The sequence below is a fragment of the Balaenoptera acutorostrata genome (genome assembly GCF_949987535.1).
Source record: "Balaenoptera acutorostrata chromosome 6 unlocalized genomic scaffold, mBalAcu1.1 SUPER_6_unloc_5, whole genome shotgun sequence".
Lineage (NCBI taxonomy): Eukaryota > Metazoa > Chordata > Mammalia > Artiodactyla > Balaenopteridae > Balaenoptera > Balaenoptera acutorostrata.
The window spans coordinates 308,330-329,268 of NW_026645494.1; the positions used below are offsets into that span (position 1 = coordinate 308,330).

The 20,939-nt window shown below is 38.4% G+C and overlaps 1 protein-coding gene across 1 annotated transcript in view; it reads left to right on the forward strand.

The window, feature by feature from the left end:
* Positions 1 to 20,939, forward strand: part of LOC130706612 (uncharacterized) — a 180,932-nt gene that overhangs the window by 120,085 nt on the left and 39,908 nt on the right. Inside the window, exon 3 of the mRNA XM_057539300.1 lies at positions 9,333 to 9,443. Coding sequence (XP_057395283.1) covers positions 9,333 to 9,443 — 111 coding nt within the window. The remainder of the gene's footprint in view (positions 1 to 9,332; positions 9,444 to 20,939) is intronic.

A 20,939-nucleotide genomic window follows, 5' to 3' on the forward strand; every position in this document is an offset into this window, starting at 1 on the left:
GTTGTATGCTGTGGATAGGTGCTTTTTTTTTTCTTTCTGGTTATGGACGTCCTAATAGTTGTAAATCAAAGGAGAGAGAGAAAAAAGGAACGATTCACACTATCATGATACTGACGTCACCCCAAAACTGCATATTTCATTGCTCTGTGACTATTTCAACAATTTGAGTAAGTTGTGTGGAATATTAGACTTTGCCCCTTAAATGGATATTTCAGATTTCTATACAAGCAAGGAAGTTTTTCAGTTAATGAGCTATGGATAGTGAAAGTCTTTTTAAACTAAATATCTAAAGTAATATCAATACTAATATGAGTCAACAGCTGAGTTTCCCAAGTGCATCTTTCTGGGCACTAGCGTGATAGGGCTTCAGATTTTTGAAAGTATGTCTTTTACACTGCCCAACTCTCCAATTCTGGTTTAATAACCACAGAACATAATACAGATACCAGGGCTACTCATATGAAAACTGCAATTTAGTGCACACTCCTGGTGGCCACGTTGAGGGTCTCTCCTGGCACAGTTGAGGTTTTCATCCACTGCAGAGATCTCTCAGCTCCTGTCCCGAGTGTTGTACATTTCCTTCTCTGAAGAACAGAATGTGTCTGCCTTAAGTACACAAATAAATCCTCTCACTAAATCAGAATTTCAGGGGCGGGGATGGGGAATTGCCCCTTGGGTATCAGTGTCTGAAAAACTGCTGTGTCTATTTCTCCCCTGAATTTCATTGCACAAAATTATACAATCTTGATAAATCTAGAGATGTTACTTCTAACACAGACATGTTCTCATCTTTCCATTTGTGAATTATTTTTGAAAAATATCTGAGTGTGTTGGATTGCTGAATTTTACTGACATGCCCTGTTTAAGCAGGAATGAGAATGCCTTCTGAAATGAATACTTCATTGGCAGTCCCTTCCTATTAGTGAGAACCCCTCTTCTCTATCTATATTTTCCTGGGTCCCACTATCACATACCTACCCCACACCCAGCCTGGAAATTAAGACCGCATGATTTTTCTGTTAGGATGAACTTGGCTGTTTCAATGTTTTAAGCTCAATATATGTCAGGGTTGAAATACAACTTAGATATGGAGATTTAAGAAAGTTGCTCTCGGACTTGTGATCAATTTAATTCAGCAAACATTTATCAAATGCTTACCATGTGCCAGGCACTGTGATAGAAGCTGAAGAAATAAAGATAAATAGTGGTTCTTTAAAAAAAAAAAAAAAGTGCTGTTCCTGTATGAGAAGCAGTATGATTCATTAAACTGGCACAAGTTATAATTTTAGAAACACTCCCACCACTGGGAATCTGTTCCTTTTGTCGAATATAATTTTTCAGCAGTCATGAGTGAATACTAATTGGGATAATTAAAATTGACCTTTAAAACAGATCTAATCCTTGTCTGCTTAGGGTGCTGAAGCAGGGCAATCCATGAAAAACTACAACCATTCTCCCTCCAGATATTTGATTCCTCTGAAGGCTGGTAGAGTCACACACCCTTGCACAATTTTAAAACCATGAAGGGATAGAACTAAGTTTTATAAATGGGCTCCAGGATGTATAACTGGAGAAAAAAAAAACCCCTGAAACTTTCTCTTCTTTCTCAGTAAGTTATTTAAATCATAGCACTTCTTTTTAAGTGAATACTCAGGGTAGTTGATAAAGAGAAAGCCCCCCTACCCTTTTTTAAAAATAAACTTTATTTTTTGAGCAGTTTTAGGTTTATGTAAAATTGAGCAGAAAGTACAGAGATTTCCCATATACCCCCTTCCCTCACACATGCTTAGCCTCTGCCATTACCAGCATCCTTCTCCAGAGTGGTGTTGATACTTTTTTTAGTTTACAATTGGTGAATCTGTGCTGACACATGATAGTCACCCCAAGTCCATAGTTGATGTTTCACTCTCGGTGTTGTACATTCTGTGGGTTTGGACAAATGTATAATGACATGTATCCAGCATTATATTATTGTACAGAATAGTTTCACTGCTTTTAAAATCCCTGTGTTCCTCTTATTCATTCCTCTCTCCCATCTAAACACTGGCAACCACTGATCATTTTACTGGCTTCACACTTCTGTTTTTTCCAGAATATCATATAGCTAGAATCGTATGGTATGTAGCCTTTAAAGACTGGCTTCTTTCACTTAGTAATATGCATTTGGGTTTCTTCTGTGTCTTTTCATGGCTTGATGGATCATTTCTTTTTATTACTAATGTTCCACTATATGGATGTACCACAGTTTGTTTATCCATTCCCTACTAAAGGTGTCTTGGTTGCTTCCAAGTGTTGGAGTTTAATGACTAAAGCTGCTATAAACATTTTTGTGCCTGTTTTTGTGTAGACATAAGTTTTCAACCCCTTTGGGTAAATACCAAGGAACAGATTTTGGATTGCATGTAGGAATATGTTTAGTTTTGTAAGAACCGGCCAAACAGTCTTCCAAAAAGCCTGCACCATTTTGCATTCCCACCACCAATGAGAGTTCCTGTTGCTCTACATCCTTGCCAGCATTTGGTGTCATTAGTGTTCCAGATTTTGACCATTTTCATAGGAGTGTAGTGGTATCTCATTGTTGTTTTAATGTGCATTTCTCTAAAGACAGATGATGTGGAGCATCTTTTCATATGCTTTTTTCTCATCTGTATATCTTCTTCGGTGAAGTGTCTGTTAAAGTCAGCTTAGGACCATTTTTTAATTGGAGTTGTTTGTTTTCTTATTGGTAAGTTTGAGTTCTTTGCATATTTTGGATAAAAGTCATTTGTTCGATGTGTATTTTGCAAATATTTTCTCCCATCCTGTGGCTTGTGTTTTCATTCTCTTGACTGTCTTTTGCAGGGCAGAAATTTTTAATTTTAATAAAGTCCATCTTATCAGTTCTTTTCTTCATGGATCGTGGCTTTGTATCTACAAAGTCTTTGCAGAACACAAGTTCATCTAGATTTTCTCCTATGTTATCTTCGAGGAGTTTTATAGTTTTGTGCTTTACAGTTAGATCTGTGAACCATTTTGAATTAATTTTTGTGAAGGGTAAAAAGTCTGTGTCTAGATTCATGTTTTTGCTTATGGAAGTCCAGTTGTTCCATTACCACTTACTGAAAAGACTATCTTTGCTCTATTGTATTGCCTTTGCTACTTTGTCAAAGGTCAATTGATTATATTTGTGTAGGTCTACTTCAGGGCTCTCTGTTCTGTTTCACTGATCTATTTGTCAGTTCTTTTGCCAATACACTGTCTTAATTACTGTACCTTTATGGTAAGTCTTGAAATCAGGTAGTGTCATTCCTACCACTCTGTTCTTCTTCAATATTGTTTTGGCTATTCTGGGTCTTTTGCTTCACCGCACAAACTTTAGAATCAGTTTGTTGATATCCACAAAATAACTTGCTTGAATTTTGATTGAGATTGCCTTGAATCTATACATCAAATTGGGAAAAACTGAAATCTTGACAATATTGAGTATTGTCCATGAACATGGAGTATCTCTCCATTTATTTAGTTCTTCCTCGATTAATTGCTCAGAGTTTTGTAGTTTTCCTCATATAGATCTCATGCATATTTTGTTAGATTTATACCTAAGTATTTTATATTTTTTAGGTGCTAATGTAAATAGCATAGTGTTTCAGATTCCTAATTCCACTTGATCATTGCTGGTATATAGAGAAACAATTGACTTTTGTATTTTAACCTTGTATCCTGTGACCTTGCTATAACCACTTATTAGTTCCAGGAGTTTTTGCATAGATGATCTTGTCATCCATAACAAAGACATTTCTTTCCTAATCTGTATCCCTTCTATTTCCTTTTCTTGTCTAATTGCATTAACTAAGACTTCTAGTAGGATGTGGAAAAGGAGTGGTGAGAGGGAAAATCTTTGCCTAGTCTTGATCTTAGTGGGGAAAGTTTCCAGTTTCTCACCATTAAGTGTGGTGTTAGCTGTAAGTTTTCGGTAGATATTCTTTATCAATTTGTGAAAGTTCAACTCTATTCCTAGTTTACCAGGAGTTTTTACCATGGATGGGTGTTGGATTTTGTCAGATGCTTTTCTTCATCTATCGATAGCACCATGTGATTTTTCTTTGTTAGCCTGTGGATGTGATGGATTACGTAAACTGATTTTTGAATGTTGAACCAGCCCTGAATACCTGGGACAAATTCTACTTGTTTCAGTATGTAATTCTTCTTCTATTTTTTAAAAATCTGTTAAAATTTTTATTTTATTTTATTTTTATTTTATTTTATTTTACTTTATTATTTTGTTTTTGGCCACACCGTGTGGCTTGTGGGATCCTAGTTCCCTCACCAGGGATTGAACCCGGGCCCCCTGCAGTGGAAGCATGGAGTCCTAACCACTGGACTGCCAGGGAATTCCCTGTAATTCTTCTTATACATTGTTGGATTTGATTGCTGATATATTGTTGAGGATTTTGCATCTGTGTTCGTGAGAAATATTGGTCTGTAGGTTTCTTTTCTTGTAATATCTGTGATTGGTTTTGGTATTATGGTACTATTAGCCTCATAGAATAAGTTAAAAAGTATTCCTCTGTTTCTATCTTCTAAAAGGGATTATGGAGACATGGCATGATTTCTTCCTTAAATGTTTGGCAGAATTCACCAGGGAAGCCCTCTGGACTTTGTGCTTTCTGTTTTGGAAGGTTATGATTATATTATTAAAATAATTATTTGAATTATTGTTTCAAATTTTTTAATAGATATTTGTCTTTCTCTGTATGACTTATTTCACTTAGTATGATAATCTCCAGGTCCATCCATGTTGCTGCAAATGGCATTATTTCATTCTTTTTAATGGCTGAGTAATATCCCATTGTATATATGTAGCACATCTTCTTTATCCATTCATCTGTCCTCAACAAAATACTAGCAATCCAAATCCAACAATACATTAAAAGGATCATACACTGTGATCAAGTGGGATTTATCCTAGGGATGCAAGGATTTTTCAGTATCTGCAAATCAATGGCTGTGATACACCACCACAAGTTAAAGAATAAAAACCATATGATCATCTCAATAGATGCAGAAAAAGCTTTTGACAAAATTCAACACCTATTTATGATTAAAGGCTCTCCAGAAAGGGTCCTAGAGGGAACATATTTCAAAATAATATAGACCATATACAACTAACCTACAGCTAACATCATACTCAACAGTGAAAATCTAAAAGCATGTCTTCTAAGATCAGGAGCAAGACAAGGATGTCCACTCTCACCACTTTTATTCAACATAGTTTTGGAAGTCCTAGCTGTGGCAAACAGAGAAGAAAAAGAAAAGGAATCTAAATTGGAAAAGAAAGAAGTAAAACTGTCACTGTTTGCAGATGATATGATATTAGACATAGAAAATCCTAAAGGTGCTACCAGATAACTACTAGAGCTCATCAATGAATTCAGTAAAGTGACATTTTCTTTGCTGAGGAATTTTTAGTCTACTTTAGAACATAATGCATATTGAAAAGATGCCATTTATATACAGTTGTGTATAAACTGGATTTGAAAGTTCTGAAGAAACTAAGAGCATGCATCACCAAGGAGCTGTAGTAATCCAGAGGTTTGTCTGGGACTGTTTTTTATTTATGGAGGGGGTAGATTTAAGTAGTTTTAGGAGGAGGTCAAGGGTCTGGAAAACACTCAGATAGTGTCACTTAGATTGAGAGGATTAAGGCAATTATGTTTTCCCCAGCTATGGGAAGTTCCAAATTTCTAAGATTTTACCTGGAGAAAAGAATATATATAATTTTTAAAAACAGAAGCTGAATTATTGTTTAATAATTTCAGTATAAAGCTGTTCTGTTGGCAGGACAAACAATAGGCTATTGATTAAAATGATGTTACAATAGGTACAACTACTGAGACAATGTTTGCTCATTTAATACATAAGAACTTATTATAGAAGCATGCACACAAGGATGTTCCGAGCACTCCGATCTGAATCATACATAAATCATGAACAATTACGGTGTGTTTGTATTTTCTATAAGACACGTTACAATGGATCATCAGTTTCCCTTTAGAGTTCCTAAGCTTTTCTGAGAACATTTGAGCTTCTGAGTACATTTGAGCTTCTGAGTACATTTGAACTTTTGAAGGAATAAGTGTATTTCAAAACTGAGATTATTTCATAGAATAATTTCTTATTAATATGAGTGTTATTATGAAGAGAAATAAACTTGCTTTAGCCTATTGAACTGTAATATTATCTGTCTATTTTCATTTGTTAATTCTTACAAGATTATTACTTGTACTCACCTCATTTTCCCCCTAAGTGGTAAATAGTTGTACTTTTCAGTTGTTTTGCCATCTCGTTTGTTAAAAACAATTATTTATGAATAATTGTTGTAGCTTTGAAGCATTTCAGGATTCATCTTTTTTTTTTTTTTGGATAGAAATAGTATGTATCAGACTATTGATAAGAATAATATTCAGTGGAAATCAAATATTTTTTAATGATTCCAGAAAAAGAAAATTAAATTGTGTCTTAACAATTTTGGCTCCAGGAATCGTAGTATAAAATATAGACATTTCAGATTGAAAACAATGGTTAAGGAGATTTTTGGGTGGCATCTGAGACTTCACCTTACTTGAATGTAATTTAATTAAAAACACAGTGAATGTACAGAAAACACTGTCCAAACACAGAGCTGCTCTTTTCCAAGTACCTTATTGGACATGATCACGTTTTTTGATCACGTGCATTCTCAAATTTGACTGTGTGGAAGTGAATTGGAGCAACCAATTAGGGTTGTAAAGAAAATGATCACTTTTAAAATTGTTTCTCAAAGGCAAAGATGACTTCATAAGAGCGAGTACTCTTACTCTTTTTTTTTTTTTTAAAGACTAAGATTCATATGCCTTCTTTTTTTTTTTTTTTTTGTCTTTTCCATATGCCTTCTTTTGAGGACAGAATAAAAAAATGAGAATATGGCTTGGAACGTTGAATGCTGCCTTCTATATCTCTCTATAGGGAAAACGTCCTTATAGAATATTTTGAAGAAGCTTATGTGATGACTTGTCTTACCATACTGAAAATAATAAAAGCAAACACTATTAATCCTCATAGAAATCCTATGAATTGTGTGATTCCCCTTTGTCCAGTTGTGTGATTCAGTTGTGTGACATCCGCATTGTACAGATGAGGTAACTGAGGCTTAGGGAGGGCCAGTGACTTCCCAAGAGTAGGCAGCTTGGTAAATGTCATGCCCACACCCTGTCTGGCTCCAGAATCTACACTTGGTCCTCACTGTTTCCAACCCAGAAAGGAGAGACCCCAATACGGTGAGATGAGAAAGATGTGAGCAGAGGGGACTGAGTGGGGAGCGTCTGGGGAGACTCAGAAAGGAAGCCGTGCTGTGGGGGGTGGGGGAGGCTGGGAAAGGAGCAGGCTTCCCAAGCTAAACAGTTGATGGAGATAATCTTCACTTACCCTCAACCAGCTCTGTGACTTTGAGCAGGTTACTTAGATCCCTGGGACCCCTTTACCTAAAGGGGGAATGATGCAGGCCTGGTCTGCTCAACAGGCAGAGAAATTGTCCCCTGAGAAATTGTCACGTTAACATTCGAGTTAGCACAGCTGACTGTGGATTGTGGATAATCCCAATCTTCTGGAATTTTCTGAATGGCTAATAATGCCCCAGTAATGTCTCAACAGCTTTGTACTTGCAGTGCACACACTCACAACGGGAGCTTCTTTGCTCTTCCTTGTGCCAAGGACCCTTCGGGCACTTTGCTGAAGCCTGACCTCTTCTCACAGCAATGCTTGTAAATGCATGAAATGTATACATAGGGTTACAAAGTAAATAGTTATATTGAAATGCTGATATCAATGTACTAGGAATTGTAACATAGTGTCTTCTTAGTTATTAGCGCATTCAAAAACAAGATCTAGTGGTGACTTTAATAAATACTGTTATTTTGAAGTAAAGGGGACCATAAACAATATTTCTAGATGTCTGTGACAACGATTGCTATTAAAATATCTGTAACTTCTGTTGGTAACATATGCACGGGCACTGGTGAATATAGTCTGGTTTGTCTACATTTGTGACTGAAGAATATGCTAAATTTTAGCTAGAGGTTAGTGAAAATAAAGATGTAATTTTTTTCTATTCATCTCAACAGACCCCCTATATCATATTTGTACCACATGTTAAGAACCCCTGAGCTTTGTGGTTCACTGCTTCAAGTTCCGTGAAAAACCCTCCTGAGCTTTGATTGAACTTCTAATGAATCTTTAGATCAAGCTAGGGAAAACCAGTACCTTAAAAGTAGTCTTCCTATTTGCAATCATTGTAGTCTGAATTTATGTAGTTTTTCTTTAATGTCTTTCAATACAATTTTTATAATAATCTCCATAAATGTCCTGCAAATTCTGTAAGATTCATTCTTAGATACTTTATATGTTTTGTTAGTATTTGCTATTCTATTTAATTTAATTTCTAACTATGGATAAGTTTAGAAATACTATCAGCTTTTGTATAATGAATTGTTAAGCTAGCCAATGACTTTCAGAATTTCTACCTCCATATCATATCATCTGGAAACGATAACGGTTGCTCTTTTTTATCCAATTTTCTGCTTTTAATTTTTAAATTTTCTCTTACGTACTGATAGGACTTTCAGTGCAATGTTCAATAGAAACAGTGGTGTCTGTGAAAGTGTTCTTTCTGATTTTCCAGGAAATACTTTTAATATTTTCCCATTTAGGAGTGACGTGCTGGAACCAATTTTTAGCAGCTAGCAAGAGCCAATCATTAACTTTTCATGAATTTTGCATGAAAATACAATCATTATTAAAAATTAAATTATATAAACATAATTAATTAAATCATATTAAAACAAAAGTAATACATTCTGAAAACGCACCACTTGCTACTTTATTTTATGTCATCTTGCTGTTATCAGTGCTCTTGAGGTTATTTACATACCTTGTGTCTGCGTGGTGAAAATACTATATAATGATTATTTTTCCAACTTCCTGGTCAGTGACATCACGCTGCTAGCTTTGAATTGGCCATGGTACGAGTATTTACACCATGGAAAGTGGCAAATGCTACCAATCAGGGTTTTTAATTTTCCTTAAGAGCCTGTTGTTCAACGTTTACTAACACACCTCTGATCAAGACTGATGTTTGCGACAGGCTCTAGCATTTTCCTAGCCTGTTAACTAAAAAGAAAGGAAATTAAGGAAGAAGAGAAGGGAGGGTGGCAGGGAAATAGGAAAGAAAGGAAAGTAAAAGGGAAGGAAGAAGAGAGGAAGAGAGGACAGGAAAGCTTTAATCAGTGTACTAACCCGCACGTGGTGTTTCCCCCCAGATAGCTGTGAAGCTCCTCTGGCGTCTGCCCTGCCCCGGGCTTCCTTCAGCAGCTCCTCAGAGCGGTCCAGCAGCCACGGCCCTGGCTTTGCAAGCCTTAATCGCAGAGACGGTGAGTCTGCAGCTGTCTTCTTGTCAATCCACCCTGATTCTTTCCCAGAGAGAATTATTTTCATTTTTAGTTCATATTCCTTCTTATAGGTCGAAACTTAATTATATTGAGTTTAATGAAACTGAAGAAAGCAGCAGGTTCATCATATCTGCTAGTATTCCTCTGCTAGCTTTCTTCTTGCTTATGATCCATTTTTTGGTTTGTTTTGATATCTTCCTTCCCTATTGATGGCCAGCAAATGATCATCAATAAGATTTATGAGAAGGGAATTATTGGAGTCTAGATTTTTTCCAGGGTTATCATCCCTTTTTAGTTTTAGGACCGGCGACAGAAGGGTGACTAGTCAAGTGCTCTGGTCATGAATAACTACAACAACACAAGAAGGAGCCAGTGCTGCAGCCACTGGGGAAGCCTGATGTTTGCAAGATGTGAAGCTGCCAAAGGATGTCATGGGAAAATGACTCCATTCCCAGGACTTGGCCTGGGAGGAGACCGGGTGAAGGCTGCTACTGAAAATGAAGATTCCCTTCCTATTAGTGGGAAGGGAGTTAATGACTTACTTTTTGGAAAGGTCCATTTTTGCTACTTGAATGTTGTCGAGTGAATTACCTCTTCTATTGCACAAATACTAATTCAGTGGATTAAATAAGTGAATACATACACTTCAAATTCAAATGCTTTGCTATTTTTTTTGATTAACTTTTATTGGAGTATGGTTGCTTGACAATGTTGTGTTAGCCTCCACTGCACAACAAAATGAATCAGCCATACCCATACAGATATCCCCTCCCTTTTGGACTTCCCTCCCACTTAGGTCACCACAGTGCATTAGGTAGAGCTTCCTGTGCTATACAGTATGTTCCCATCAGTTGTCTATTTTATACATAGTATCAATAATGTATATATGTCAATCCCAGTCTCCTAATTCCTCCCACCCCACCCCTTTCCCCCTTGGTATCCATACATTTGTTCTCTACGTCTGTGTCTCTATTTCTGCTTTTGTTTTGCTACTGTTTTAAGGGATAGATTTTTTAAATGAAAGATGAATTCAGAAAGTAAAAGTTAAAATTAACTGTGTCCCATGTAAACGCACTGCTGTAAATTCTGGAGATACTACTAAGGAATTGAGTGTTCTCCTCCCTTTCTTTGACATTTGTAAGATCAGAGTTAAAGTCTAGCTTGAACTTTACTGTGTCCTTAAGGATCAAATTTGGGAACCTAGTAAGTGATCAAATAGATTGGCAGGGAAGAGTAAGAACACAGGTGAAGAAATTCAATGAGCTCAGGATGGGAAGGCATGTCCATTAATTGTCTACCTTCATGGTCTTTTCCCAGGAAAAAGCATTTTGTGGCCAGATATTTACTCCTCAAAGCATCATTCATAATCATTTTTAGCACCCCAGTAAAAATATATTCTCATTGAAACCAGATTTCAATGAGATCAGTTATCAAATTACCCATTCTTGGTCTGGTGGTTATTCTAATATCAGCTTAACATCTAAACTTTCCAGTGGTTTCCCTAACATTGTAAAAACTAAATAAGCCATATTTAATTAGTTTAAAGAGGCCGGAGGGGCTTGTGTGTTGTGTTTCTAATTTGCATGTGTAGAGTATCTTTATGATTCAGGCCTCCAGTGCTATCAATATGGTGGCACTGGGAAGTTTATAAACATTAGAAGAGAAAATCCTGAAGCTTAAGATGAACTTATTTCCATTATATTTAATTAAAAAACTAATAACTCAGAATATTATAAGCCATCATTATAAAATGGTAAGTACAAAGCTTATCTTTTATATTTAAACTACTCTCTTTGCAAATTTAAATTAATTATTTTAAGAGTGGCAATCAACTGATGAGGGTTTCTTTTTAATGGTTGTTGCTACTCTGATTGCATATAGTGTACATTTCACTAAATATCCCTAGATATTACCACCTGATTTCAGACCCATTTCTAAAGCATGCTTTAGACAGCACAATTTATCAATATTCCTTCTGAAGGATTATCTATATGTGTTTTCTGTTAAAAGCCAGCATCCCAGAGTCTTTATTGACATTTCCTTTGCCTTGGTAAATGCTGGAGAACATATTAGTTCACTTTAGTTTAGATGATTATGATGTAAAATGTGGATAGTATGAAATGTGGATGAATATAATGAGGGCGATGATTCTTCATATATAGTAGTTTTAGCTTTTTGGAATATTTTGTGTAGGATCTAGTGAGGAAAATCATGTTAGACTCCCTGATTGTATGGTTAAAATTTCCTTGGTCTGTGTTGTGGTATTTGGAAGTTGTAAAGAAGGTGGTCTGTCTTACACCCCTAGTTTCTTATTTTGCCCATAAGTCATTGCGCTTCTAGAATGTTCATTAAGAATTAGAAATGTCTCAAATATCACAGCTTCCACCAAGAACTTTATACACAGCAGCTGATCAATTCATCTACCTGATACATAAAGGTAGTAAGAGAATAGTCTATACATAATTTTTTTTTTTTTTTTTTTTTTTTTAATAATTATTTATTTATTTATTTATTTATTTATGGCTGTGTTGGGTCTTCGTTTCTGTGCGAGGGCTTTCTCTAGTTGCGGCGAGCGGGGGCCACTCTTCATCGCGGTGCGCGGGCCTCTCACTGTCGCGGCCTCTCTTGTTGCGGAGCACAGGCTCCAGACACGCAGGCTCAGTAGTTGTGGCTCACGGGCCCAGTTGCTCCGCGGCATGTGGGATCTTCCCAGACCAGGGCTCGAACCCGTGTCCCCTGCATTAGCAGGCAGATTCTCAACCACTGCGCCACCAGGGAAGCCCCTATACATAATTTTTGATTGTATGTGTGTGCATATATATAAATTTGACCCACTGTATAACCCCCCAAAGCCAAATAATTCAAACTTTAAGGCATTTTATGATTTTAAAGTACTTCACTGATTCAACACATAACAAATGTTAATTAATTGACTAGAACTTATTGCACATTTCATGTTTTCTCTTTTACATATTTTTTACTTATGCAGTTTATGTATTTATTTTGTTTTCTATTAATTTATGAAAAGTAGTAAAATATTTCTTAGAAAAGACTTTGCAATAAATAGAAGAAAGAAGTCTATGAAGGATATGAAGAGGAATGAGCAGAGAAGTTAGGAGGGATCCAGGCGTTTCTAGGGACAGGTGGGCCAAAGCAGAGAGATGCAGACCTTGCATCTTTGAAAACCATGATTCCTGAGCATGTTACCACCTGTTTGCCAGTGTTTTCTGTGAGCTCCCTAATGGAAGTGTTGGTTATTGTAGAGATAGTAATGGGCTAGTATCATCACTCAACATTGGACTAAGTGCTCCTGGAGTTTACTTTTGAAATTTCTAGTCTGGTTCCTCTAGCATTCCCATTTTGAAGTCTGGGATTGGGTTCCAGATAATACATTTAACAAAGTATCCCCTCTGAGGTCATACACCTTACCTTTTTATACAGAGAAACACAAATGACTGGAAATGCCTGAATGTATAATTTTTCAGAACTGATGGATTTTTTTTAAGGGGTAAACCACAGACACGTACATGTATTCATATACCTATTCAAGAAAATTGATGCCATTAGATAAAAATGTAAAGTTCTTGAAGCTTTACATCTTTACAGTCAAATTGGGTTTGACTATTCATATTAGCTGAATTTGTTTCCATCAATATTAAATTGATATTTCCTAGAATTACAAGTGACCTAATATTTCTCATATAAAATCAAGATTGCTGAAATCTGTGTATTCTAAATAAGAACATGCTATAATATTGACTTCATTTTTTTCTTCTCAAAAATCTCCTAAAGGAACTTTATGCAGTTTATCCAAGTTTATTCAAAACAAAAGTTAAAAAACCAAAACCAAAAGTAAAAAAACTACCTTAGAGTAAACCACGCTGGACTTTCATTCTAGATCTTGCATGTGAAAATAACCTTTTGTTTTTACAATTATTGTTACTGTAGGTGACCCTTCATGAAACTGGCTTTAGCATTTCAGATGCTGCTTTCCAACTCCGGATAACATGTTCTTTTTAGCCACGTGACGTGTCCTCTTTAGTCACCGCAGGCCTGGTGGTGAGATGAGTGGTCTGGCCAGAGCTGATTGAGATTGATTAGGAGGAAGTGTACACACATTTTGTTCTCCTTTTTTGTTCCCCCAAAGTGCTTGCATAAACAATCATCCCCAGAAAGAGGGACAACTCCATTCATGGCCCAGATGCTGAAAATCACGCCCTCTAATGCGGCAAGCCACTCATCACTGACAGCGCAAATGAGACTGCTTTAAATTTAACTTGATCAAAAATGGCATATCAGATTACTATATTGTGTATTGCAAACAGAAAGTAGATGGAGACAAGCTGAACTGACTGGATGTTTTCTTTTCTCTTTGTAATTCTTCACCTTTCCCGTACCGAGACATTGATCATATTTCCTCACAACAGACTTATGTGTTGGTGGAGCCAGGAAAGATTTTGTCTAATGCTCCCAATACAATTGATGGCTGAGCATATTAGCAACAATTCTCAGCGTTAAGATATTTATTTCTCACTTTAGGAAGTACATTTACTAGTACAAGTTAATACTCCAGGTTTTAGCAGGAAATAAATACACATGATTCGATTAGCAGAAAATGCTTAGGCCTGGGCATCAGACACTAAATATTTTCTTATAACCTGGAACGTCTGATTATTTGGACTCTGCAATATCCCAAATAAGCTGTGATGTAAAATTCACTGTTTTTTACAAAGAAATGTTAGAAAATGGAAAGAGTGAATAATAATTTAAAATATCTAGACGTATATCAACTCCTGATATACATCAGAATATTACTGAATACATCAAAAATGTTTGATGCAAATCTTATAATAATAAACTTGTCCCTCATATTTTTTCATAAAATCGTAGTTCTCCAGTATTTCTATCTTTTATTCACAGGCTAGGTGCCTGGTAGAACTGGTCAGTATTCCCAAATACTAGTCTGAGCAATTCAGATGGCAATAAAAGGGCTTGCAAACCAGATTTTTATAAAGGCATATGAATGTACTGGGGACTTTTTGCCTCTGGATGTCAGATTTTTCATTCTGTTTATCTGTGCTTCCTAAAAGTTTTTAGACCTATTAGGGCCAAGACACATTCTTAATCCGATTTTTCTTAACAAATGATCCTGCAGATGCAACTGTGGGTATTGAGTGCAGTGGACAGGCCAAATGTAATAGCATCCATGTAAAATACACCCATGTACTACAGCACAGAGCACTGTCTTGGTGACGATGCAACTTTATTAAATCACGGCATGATGGTAGCATGTGAGAGGAGAAGCCCCCAAATCCCAGGGTTCGTGCAGACCCTGCCGTACAGTTGTCACACAGAACTCATCTGCGCAGGTTTTCCCATGGTCCTTTTCAAGGTCTGGAGTCTCCAGGTTACCTCCATAGAACCTAAGATGCTAGATGAGACAAACCAGAACAAACCAAACGTGTTTTTCAGCGTTGTCAACAACCTTCAGGGAGGCAATGTTGTCATTTCTCTCTACCAAGTAGCCCAAATTATAGCACTACCCCCAGAATAAGGCAATCCTCAGTCTCTTTTGAATTCAGTGGACTCCTTTGAATGGGTGAGCATCTTCCAGGGATGCTCAGATTTCTTTGTTCCTGCTTCTTTCCAAGACAGTGTTTGGGTTTACAGAAGGGCTGGTGACCTCATGGAGCTGGATGGTGGGGCTTCTCACGTTGGGACTCAGCTCCTTGCTGTCTGCTGAAGGGAGTTTGTCTGCTTTTAACGCTGAGGGTTACTTGGCACCTGCTCCTGAAGCCTGTGGCAGATTTACCTCTTGGTAAGACCGTGTTCCCAGGGAACAGGTCATTGTTCCTTCCGGGATCTTTGCGATGTCACTTCTTGCCTCCCTGAAGCCTGACCATGAGTCTCATTTGGTTTCCAGCCTGAGCAGCCTTGGTTACAGGTTTAATTTGCCTTTGCCAAGTTGACCTTCTGTTCAGATCCAGTCAGACTCTCATCTCATTTCTGTGCCCCCTTTTGATGGCCTGTGGGCAGTCTGGTTCACCATGCCAAGGGGAAAAAGTTCGTCAAATGGTTTTGTCCTGGCAGATTAGTCCAGAAGTAACCTATCAATTCCACTCAGAGCTTGTTGGCCAGAGCTGGTCACATAGCCCCACCCAACCACCAGGGGGCGTGGAAATCGCAATCCTCCAAGTGCCTGGAAGGTAGAAGAAGGGAAATAGTTGGCAACCATTAGTGATGACTGCACAGCCCCCTACAAGGTGATCTCCCAAAATTCCAAATGGAAGCCAAGACAAAGCCCTTCCACAGCTTGCTTATTCCTCTCACTTTTCTGATCCCCCTGGGACTTCGTTCCTGAGCAAGGTGTCTGAATCACCCTCCCACCACCTTTTACCCTTCCTCCATTTCCTCTCTTTCCCACGATCGTCTGGGTTCCCATCTCTTCTTCCTGCCAAAGAGGGAGACATCACACGTCCTGTTTCCTATTTTCTTAGTTGGTCTTTGCCCTCCCTGGCTTCTCTAGGGCTTCATGGGATAATGATCACTGGCTAACAGGATTTACCGGAGAGGAATGAAAAACACAACAGTTTATCCTTGCAAAATTATGTCTGTGTTTATAATCTGCCCAGTAAGTATCTTATGGTGGCCACAATTTTGCCATAGTATTTTTCCAAGAGTAAGTACTGCCTATGACGTACTTGGCAACTTCCCAAAAGGTATGTGGAAGCCCTTCTAAGCACTATCCAAATTCAAAAATAGTTGTCTAGCAAATTCTACTCTGTTCTTTTCCAAAGTAATTCACTTTTATATCATGTATAATATACAGAAATGTTCATGAAAGTTATTTATTTAACAGTATGTATCCTTGACATACACCATGATGTCTTTGTTTACTCCACTTTTAACAAATATTATTGGCATCCCTATGGAGATATATTTTGTCCCATCACATATTGCTTTACTCATCCAATGCAATTGCATTACCTCTTGTAGGGATATTCCCTTTTTTTTGTTTGGAGTCACTGATGAAAGATGTACCAAGTGAGGTGACCTTCAATCCTGCCAAAGGGGTGAGGTTCAATTAGCAACCTTTCATGAGGCATCTGGGATCACTGATGATACATGGATCCTATGTTAAATCAAAGCACACAGGAGTCTTGAACTTCTGGTTTAACTTGTGGCACAGAGACTGGTCCAGGAAGACCACAGCCAGTGACAAAGGCTAATGGAATATCTCAGGGGACCCTGTGGTCAGCTACTCCCACCTTTGCTCTGAACATTAATGAGGAGCTTCTGGACTAGGGGCTGACTGGAAGATGGTATTTCAGGGGTTCCCTGTTCTCTCTGTCCTGTGATCCTTGCAGTAGACTCTTCCCTTGTTGCCACGTTTCCTCCAAGGAAATCCAGTGGAGCAGGCTTTTCTCCGACACAAAATAATGCCATACTTTGCTGGGGATGAATGCCTACACCCCAAAAAAATGCACCTTTGTCAGTAGTATTTACATTTTGTGATGCTTAGACCTCATCCTTTTTGCATTCTCATTTTACTACTCTATTTTGTATAGCAGCTCGTCTGTACATATCTCTTTTTATCCAAGGCTTCCACAGTGTGCTTACAAATTGTAATGAATTCAGCTACATAACATCACTAAAGAAAATGTAAGTTTTACCATCAATGGACTTTTTTTCCAAAGGCTTCTGGCTAACTGAGCAGTCAAGTATGGATGGATAGTTTAGTACTCATGGTTTTATTTCTAAGCATCTCACCCTTGCATTTCCTGACATGATCCTACACTGAATTTAATTAAAAAGAAAAAGGAGCTCTTGCCTTAAGAAGAGTAACGGTGTGTCCCTAGGAAGTGGTGGGGGCCTTGGAGCAGAACGCCTGGCCTCCTGCCCTTCTGGGCATCCTGGATTCCCCACTGTTCTCTACATATCAGAGGGAGATGCAGCTATTCTGAGTGGCCTCAAGAATGATCTGGAATCATATCTGTTCTGAATAACTCAGGGGGCCTCTGAAAGATGCACAATGATGCTTTTATAGAATTAGACCAGATCTCAGAGCTGCATCTCTCATAAACATGAAGATTTCACGGGAGATGCATGAATAAACTTGGTCATACATTTTATTCAGTCATGCATGAGGTATTTAGTGCATGTTCGGATGGTTTATAGGCTTGCTGGGCAATTCGTATTTTATTTCTAAGGTGAGAAATTAGCAAAATCATCTTATAGTCTTGTCAATACAGAACTTCAAACACATAAGAACTGCAAAGCCTGAGGTCAGTTCAGATCTGAATGCCTCTCTACTGTGTGTTTCTTTAATACTTGGTCAGGAGTGTCTATGAGAGAAGCAAAACAAAACACACAGTAGCAATGGATTTTTGTTTATTTTATGCAGAAAGAGCTGCAGTGATGAATGTTAATTGCCAAGGGCATTGAAAGTTGTCCCTCGGGACACTGCACACAGAACTTAAGGGAGTCACATGTGAACAGTCACACTGTGCTTTTTTTCTTTAATATCACTGGCATTTAATTTGAATCACAAATTAACAAGTATACACTTATTTTTTATTTAATTTTAAATTGTCTGTTTACAAAACCATTATAGGGTATGTCTGCATTTAGTACAGGAATCTGTTTTACAATTAGGCAGCTCTGTGTGATTTTTTTCATTATGGATGCACTTTTTGGAAAACTACCTGTTGTCTCCTGCTCAGGCTGCTAGCAGACTGCAGGAAGCACAGCAGAAAAGGAATCAGAGGTTACCTAGACAGGTCCAGAGGGAGGATTTCTGCATTTTTTTACATCCTGATAGCCAGAAATGGTATATGTAGATAGTTGGAATTGCTCCTTAAGAAATCAGAGCTGGAGCAAATGCTTAAATTTTCCTCAGCAATGTAGGCAGGGTTGTGACAAAAACACCAATATATAAATCCCAGAGATCTCTGAGTGGGATGGTCAGGGAGCATCCCCAGGGCCTGCCGCCCTATGGCCCCTTTTTCCTGGGAACATCTGTTACTCCTGCTTATCTCACCCTCTCCCCACTCACCCAGCCCCGCCTGGAATCTGGAATGAGTTTTCTGTGAATTAAGATGCATTTAAGTGAGGAAAGAAATACACAGAGCTTGATGAGCTCCCATTTGAGACAATGTAATGAAGATCTTGGAGGGAAACTTCCCTTGGTTACAATTTCAATTTAGCCATTTACTTGCTTGACATTTAGATGCCCTGGAGATAGGTTAGTCTGTTCACTTCAGATGATCCCACTTGACTTTGCTCCCTTCGGTATCTTTCTGCTCTGGACCTTGTTCCAACTTGAAGAAGGCATGAGCTATTCTCCTTTTCACCTCTGGGTAATTTCCACCTCTGGGTAATTTCCCCCTCTGCACAAAGCTGACACTCATTATGACAGTGCATGCCCCGTGGCCACCAGGGGCAGGGGTCATTTTCATCTTGATCAGTGACCAGAATAAATAAGGCCCTCGCTGAGAGTTTCCTGTTCAGCCTTTCCTCTCCCCAAAGACACAAGTCACTGCCTGTGTCTGAGCCAACGAAAGGTGGGGGAAACAATCACACAGGGATAACTAGAGACAGAAACCTTCCAATATATCTGCCAGTATATCAATATAAAAGACAAGTCTGGTATTGATAAGCAAACAATACTGAATAACTGACAAATCACAGGGATATGTTCTTAGAAGGGGTAGAGAATGAAAAGGGAGCTAAGCTTTAATAAAATACCCTCACCCGAAGCTAAAATGATTGTTTTTTGCTTGTCTGCAAAGCAGAGACTGTAACACCCGTCCCACTTGCCGGGTGCATGGAGGAGTTGTGAGGTAGCACTTAGAGCATCTGGGAGGGTCCTGAACACATCACATGCTTGTGACAAGTTTTGGCTTTCCTCATTTTCTCTCCTTTATCTAGTATAAAGTGGCAGGTAACGGGCCATTCAGTAATGAAAAGATTGCAATGCCCCACACTCTGGATGTCACCCCTCTTTCACCATGACTGTCTCCCGTCTTGCGATCGTGTATGGGAGAGAAAGTATTGTGCTAGATGCTCTAACACAGCTTCTTGTTGAATTCTCATTGCAGCCCTAAAGCATACCTATCACACTTTGCTGGGAGGGATGTTTTGTGTTCAGTGTCCTAAGCTGTGGAACCTTGTTCTGTGCAAGTCAGACCCTCTGGACATGTTTTCCTTTGTATGAATTGTGACACTTTATTCAACTAAGGGGCTGAGGCAGGAGACAGGACGGTGACAATGGAAAAAGACAGTCTGTGGTGTGGTCAGGGGAAGAGCTGGGTGGGAGGGCAAGTGCCTTTCTTGTGGGTTCAGCACTGGTGACTCCAAAACAGTAATTGCAAATCCCTGGGCTCTGTTTCAGGGGGTGTTGGTTCCCAGGGGGAATTTACTGAAGATTTGCAACATTGAATAATGCAGGCTGATCAGTTTCAGAACCACCGCTCTGCAGCTAAGAGCTGGTGGGGCGGCTGTGCTCAAGCGTACCCACTTTAATGTTGTTTCAGTGTATTTTGTTTTGTTTTCCATTACAGAACAGTATCTCCCTTACCCGTCAGTAAAACTGTTCGGGGCTCCCTAACAGTCCTCAGGTTACATTTGTGCATTTCCCACTTTTTCCAGTCATTAGAAAAAAGGGCATCTACCCCAGTGGACTGCGTGCATGGGCGAATGCACAGTAATTCAGCATCATCACCCTACAGGGGTCTGGGGATTACACCGTGGCTGTGTTACCCAGCTGAAATGAATTGCTTTGCAGCACAGGGAATTCTGCAGTTTCATTACTTTATCAGAGTACCTACTTAATCAGATAGCTTAATTTGCATACCAGTAGCACCTTCTCACCACAGGTAAGGAATGTGAAATGTTCAAGGTTGATTACCTGCAGATGGTGAAGAGTGGTTGACAGAGACGTGGCTGCATCTGTGGGAGAGGCTGGTCCCAGGGCAGATGCTGGAAGCATGCTGACGCTTTTTACTCTTGCATTTCTGTACATGTGGTACCCGTGTTGATGATACTTCCCGCTTCAAGAGAGATTAAAGATGACAGAGAAAGATTGTGAAATGCAAAAAGAAGAAGTATCTTCAGTACATTCTTTACAACCTTGATACTAAGAATACAGGACATGTAGCAGTTTCTCAGAGATTGAAACTGATTCATATAAAACTTCAAATGTAGAACCTTTAAGTTAAAGTGTTCAGCTAAATGCCAACACCTAATTTCTGACTTCTTTTGGCAATTATTATAAAATTACAGGCAGTTGCAGAGTAATGTTACTTGGGACTGTTAGTTAACCCTCAGCTAGAACCCAGAAGGACTTACCATTCATCAAACGTTAGATGGGACCTTTGCACAAATCAGTAGAAGTAGCAGGTAGGTGTTGGGTGGTGATCAATCTTGTTATTAAAGACAAACAAAGACTGAAAACTATCACAGGTTGGAAGACACTAA